Source organism: Cupressus sempervirens, chromosome 8 (assembly GCF_028749045.1).
Source record: "Cupressus sempervirens isolate cs-2001-9-10 chromosome 8, ASM2874904v1, whole genome shotgun sequence".
Lineage (NCBI taxonomy): Eukaryota > Viridiplantae > Streptophyta > Pinopsida > Cupressales > Cupressaceae > Cupressus > Cupressus sempervirens.
Genome location: NC_143125.1, coordinates 18103632 through 18109725, shown reverse-complemented (window position 1 = coordinate 18109725; position 6094 = coordinate 18103632). Strand labels below are relative to the sequence as shown.

The window sequence follows — 6094 nt, the reverse complement described above, 5'->3', positions numbered from 1 at the left end:
AGTCCACCAAGATAACTGAGATGTGTGATGAATTAGTTATCCAATCATTAAAACATTTTTCAACCTTAAACAATCTTATCCATTCAACCAAAGTAAACAACAACTATAAAAATATGTACATAGATAATTACACTAGATATTTTAACCAGGGAAACCCTTAATTAGAGAGAAAACCCTAGTGGGAATGATGCCCACAAGATGATGTACTAATATAAATATTCATTGTAAGAGGATGGACCATTTTAGGAGTCTAATGCAAAATTTAGTACATATGAATCCCTATCAGGAGACTTCGAATCCTTGTTAGAAGATTCCAACCCTATTAGGAGTTGTGGAAGATAGAAGGACCCACTATCCAAACAACTTCTAGGACAAGACCACTAAACTCACTATCTAACTGATCTCTCAACTATTCCTTGTAGAATAATTGTATGTACTATACTTTAACTCCTTTCCTCTATCCTATAAACCAAACCAATCAATGTCAAACCTTTTAGACCAGCTCACAAACCACAGATCTAAGTATCCAACTTTGAATCTGATGCAAGAACATCTTGGGTTTGCTTGTAATCCTGCATGTTTGAGAGGGATTGTGGTTAAAGGTTATGGAGCTTGGTGAATACTAGTGCTCAACATACACTGGGAGATCGACATGGTCTTAGGAGCTCAGCATGGTCTATGGATGTCTGCATGGTCTTGGGAGCTTGACATGGTCTATGAAGCTCAGCATGGTCTAGGGAGCTCAGCATGGTCTATGGAGCTCAATATGGTCTAGGAAGCTCAGCATGGTCTATGCAACTTGGCATGGTCTGGAGCTCGACATGGTCTAGAGCTCGGCAATGCTTGGAATTTTCTAGTGCTCAGCTTTGTTCTACTAACACTCAACTTGGTCTTAGTTATTGTTGGTACCGAGTTGTTTGGGAACTGACTTTTGGCATTTAATGATGATGTTGCTTCTAGATTCGATTGTGTAAGTTTTTTTATCATCAACGTTTCGGATCACACTCTGTGATCCATCATCAGGTTGAGAGAAGGAAGTAAAAAGTATGCAGACTAGCCAAGCCAAGCAGAATAAAAAGAAAGAAGAGAGGGGGAGGAGGAGCACACAACATGAGGTAGAGGAAGAAAGAAATGAAAAGAAAGAAAAAAATTTTAAAAAGGGGGACAAGAGAAGAAAAAAACAAGAGAAAGAGGGAAGAGAAAAGAAATAACTGAGAAAAAGAGAGAGTATATATAAATATATATATATATAAGACATTTTTAATATAAGATAACGAATGTATATGGTATATAACTATATATATGAATTAAGAAATAGTATATATATATATATAAGACGACCTGTACAAATATATCCTAATATAATAGTATATGTATGCCTAAAATATATATGCACAATGAATATATATATAAATTATATATATATATATATGAAATAATAAAAATAAAAGAAAAATAGAGAATGAAAATAAAAGATAAAAATATATATAAACAGGAACAAATGCAAAAGGTCTCCCAAAAACAAGACCCACCCGACACAAGAGAAAATTAAAAATAAACGAACCAAATGTGTATATATATATATATAAAGGAGAGATCGCAAAAGAACACGAGACCAACTCGAAACACGAGACAAAATAAATGAAAGAAAAAAATAAGAACATAAAACCAATAAAAATACTAAATATTAAAAAATAATTAATGAATAAATTAATAAAATTAAAAAACTTAGAAAAAATAATAAAATTAGAAGACCAACAACATAAAGAAAAGCAAGCCGCACGCGAAAAGAAACACCCAAGAGACAGAAAAGAAGAGGACAGAAAGGAAGAAGAAAAAACAAGACAAAGAAGAGCCAACTAACAAGGACACCAAACCACAGATAGGGGAGGGGGCTATCCATGCTGTTGCCGGCAATCGAGTGAGCGAAGCAAAGGTTGCCACGAGGGGTTCAAGGACCACCCATCATCTCGATTAAGGTTGAGGGGGTGGTGGCTAATTTCAATGGCTTCTTTGAGCTTTCTCTTGAAATAATTGCTCTCTTTGCAAAGGATTTGCGCTTGCTCCAAACAAATGTGATGTTTGGTGGTGACAAAGTGCTCTGCTAAGGTCAATTTTTGGACCCTATCATGCATGATGTCTGCCCCGTGCTCACGTATCCTGGTACGAAAAGAACGACCAGTTTCTCCAATGTAGGGGGTGCCACATGAGCACACAATCTTGTAGACTCCTGAGTCAAGAAATGAGTCTTTGGAGTCCTTGAGCTGCGGGACAAGATTACTTAACTTTGAAAGGGGTTTAAAAGCAACACGGAGGCCCCTTTTTGTTAAGATTTTGGCAATCTTTTGGGAGATGCCATCCACAAAAGGAATGGAAACATGCAAAGCGGGGAGGTTCGCGGACGGGGTAGGCCTAGAGCTAGAAAGGAAGAAGGATTTGGCCTGGCGAAGAGCCCTAGAAATTTGCTTGCACGGATATCCATTCAAGGAGAAGACCTGACGAAGATGAGATAACTCACTATCTAAGTGTTCTTCATCACATATTCTGAAGGCTCTCAAGGCAAGGGTTCTAAGGATATTGGCTTTATGGTTGGGGTGGTGGTGGGAAGAAGAGTGGAGATATAAGTCAGTGTGGGTGGATTTACGATAAACCTGCCTACCAAAGGTGCCATCCCGCTTCCTGATGAGAAGAACGTCAAGAAAGGATAAGTGGTTGTCTGACTCTAGCTCCATGGTAAACGATATGCTAGGGACCAAGTTGTTGATGTGCTTGTGAAACTCCTCAAGTTTTTCAAGCCCATGTGGCCAACACACATTGGTGTCATCTACATATCGTTTCCACCATCTAGGTTTCAGGGGAAAGGAGTGGATGGCTATCTCCTCAAAATGTTCCATAAAGAGGTTCACAATGATCGAAGAGAGAGGGGAACCCATGGCAACCCCTTCCACTTGCTCATAGATAACATTTTGGAAGGAGCAGAACATGGATCTTAGACAGAATTCAACAAAGTCTGCCATCTCATCACCAATCTTGCTCTTTACAATAAGAACAGACTCCTGAATAGGGACTTTGGTCAAGAGGGAGACCACATCAAAACTTACCATGATGTCATCCTGCTCGGCCTTGCAGCCCTTAACAAACTGGATGAAATGCGAAGAATCCTTGATGAAAGAGTTGGAATTTCCAATCAAGGGGGAAATTAACTTGGCAAGGTGGGAGGCAAGGAGAAAAGTAGGTGACCCAATAGTGTCCACAATGGGTCTCAAAGGTATGCCTCCTTTGTGAATTTTAGGGACCCCATAAATATGGGGGGTCACTTCTTTGGATGGAACCAATTTTTTCTTTGTGGTCTCATCAAAGGAGGAATTGAGAACCAAGGCTTTGACTCTCTTCAAGATCTTGGGGCACGGATTGCGCGAGAGAGTGCGATAGCTGCTGGTGTCAGCGAGCAAGTCACACATTTTAGAGACATAGTCTTACCTGTTCATGATGACAGTAGCATTACCTTTATCAACTTTGGTAATAATGATGTCATTATCCTTGACAAGACTTTTAAAGGCACGCATTTCTCCACTAGGAAAATTGGGTTTCGGTGGTTTGGCATGCCTAAGGGTGACCGCACAATCTTGCCTAACTGCTTCTGCCTCATCATTTGAAAGAGAGCAAATAGCATTCTCGATCTCAATGAGGAACTGCATGTGAGGGATGACCCGAGGGGAGCAAGAGAAATTAAGACCCCGCTTTAAGAAATTAAAAGAAAGAGGGTCTAAGACAACAGTGGACAGGTTGACAACCAATTTGTTGACCCAATCCCGTACCGCATGATTAGATAAGGGAGATCGAAGGCGGAAGGGGCGAGCAAAAGGACGAGGGCAAGGAGATGCTACACCAAGGCCATACTTGACCCGAGGTGAGAGGATAGTGCTAGAAGAAGACGCAACCAATACTCCATTGGATGGCGATATGGGGGACGTTCCACTAGTACAGACCCCAATGGGTCGAGATATGGAGGGTCCTCCACTAGCGTCAGAGGAGTCAAGGGAACCCAGAGACGAGTGGTTGGGCTGAGCTGGATGGATCTCGGGGCTGCCACTGATAAGACAGGGGTCAATCAGAGGGGAGACAGGAAGAGAAGACTGCCAATTAACCGCTGGAGAGCAATAAAGGAAGGACTGCGCAGGCACATTACGCGAAAGAGGACAGCAGGAAGACGTACCTGAGCACATAGGTTTGGAGCCGTTGCGAGAGCTAGAACATAGGAGGATAGCAGATTGCAAGCCAATTGCACCAAGGTTGGATCGAGCTCCAACAGAAGTCAACGGTTCAGTCTGCAACGGAGAGGAGGAAGAAGAAAGCGCAGGGGCTTCCACACCCACCACATTGAATGCCTCATGCCCTGAGGAACAACCTGAAGACTGGTTCTTTTCGCTGGACAAAGGCTTGCCTTCTGCGTGAACAAAACCTGAGGAGGACCCCGAAAACTGTTGAACCCCACTACTCTGAGGGATGAAACTGACCACTAGATAAGAAGAAAGGAGAGGGGCCGAAGTAGGAGAGGATGAGGGCCCAAGAGCAGTACTACAGGGATGATCCAAAGGCCTGCATAACGAGCCTTGGTCGAGGATCGAAGAGAAACCAAACCAGTGCTGGGACTTATATCGAAGAGCCAAAAAAAATTTCTTTTTCCTTCTGATGGACTCTTCATAATGACCCAACGCACTGCCGAAGGAAGAGGTGTCCAATCGAATCCAAAGATCTGGTCTCAAGGAAGAGGCCAGTTCTAAGTGGAGAGGCAGCAACCTAGCGTTGAACCGGTCAATAACTCGCCTGGTAGACTGAATGATCAAACGAAGGAGAGCGAGTTCATCCTGGAGGAAGATAGGTTTGGTATGCATGCTGTGAAGATAATGGCTAACTTTGACAAAACAAGGAATAACACAACAATCTCTGCAACGCTTGAGGAAGGCTAAGTCTGCAATTTAATTAGTGTTGTAGCCAACTTGTGGCTTGACCTATATTGAATGTAAGGGATTTAATTTAGTTTGTAGTTAGCTGGGCTAACTTGTGGCTTAGATTGGTATAAGTAGGGGTTGTGAGGAAGTCTTTAGGTATTAATGATCCATTGTGGAGAAAAGGAGGAGCTTGGGAGAGTGAATTTTGAGAAGGGCTAGTAGCTGCGGCTTGGAAAACAAGGAGATTGCTTGGTGGGCTTGTGAGCACAAGTTGAGATCTTCCTTGGAGGTTTCTACCAGAGTGTGGATCTGGACTACCTAGGGTTTAGATTTGGATCTTGAGGGATCTTGTAGAACTATTACTTGCTTTGTATCTGGCCATAACCAGGAAGGCCTTACAGCCCAACACATTACATGTAATCAGTTATATTTTATGGATATATTATTATGATTTGGTATTAGATCTTGCATTGCTACTTCTTGCTATTGTATTTCCACTATGTGTTTGTATAGATAGGGGCTAGGAAATCTCCGTTGGTGATTCTCCTTCCTTCCACTGTGTTAGGATCACACAATAAAACCTTAGCAAAAAATTTTCCTTCACCTTCACTTTTCTCTGCTTAACTTCACATTCTGCTCTTTGTGCTTCTTACAATCATTCACATTCCTCCATACATCCATTATACATGATAAAGAAAAATGTCCTTCCTTTATTTTAAATCCATACAACAATTCCCTCAGTCAATTGTTACACCATCTCAATTAATTGTCATAGGACCACATTAAGAACATATTACACTTAGTGATAACTTTATTCTTCTGCCTTGTAACTTGAATATCTTTCTATACACATATCATTATGATGAGCAAGATTAGCCACATCATCATCAATATGTCTTCTTCACATCTTTAAATTTGGCTTATTAGAATAACAACATTGCTAAGAGATATAACAAGTTTACCAGATTATGCCTCTGTAAACTCTATCTCAGAATAGTCTTCACTAAAACTTGCATAACTTCTTCTAGAATTAATATCTTATTCTTCTAAGGTTAGATACATATACTAGACACATAGTATATTATCACTTTAACTATGCTACTTAAAGTACTCAATGATCTATCGATAGCAACTTGATCTTT

General features: G+C 40.8%; 1 protein-coding gene across 1 annotated transcript; it reads right to left on the bottom strand.

Moving 5' to 3' along the window:
* Positions 1-1895: 1895 nt before the first annotated feature.
* LOC149541370 (uncharacterized) lies at positions 1896-3461 on the bottom strand. Its single transcript, XM_089795601.1, has one exon. It carries the CDS (start codon positions 3459-3461, stop codon positions 1896-1898), a length of 1566 nt encoding a protein of 521 aa, XP_089651727.1.
* Positions 3462-6094: the final 2633 nt, after the last annotated feature.

Bases quoted from the DNA above. Each gene is read 5' to 3' on its own strand.
- LOC149541370 (XM_089795601.1), bottom strand. From the start codon at position 3,461: ATGTGTGACTTGCTCGCTGACACCAGCAGCTATCGCACTCTCTCGCGC.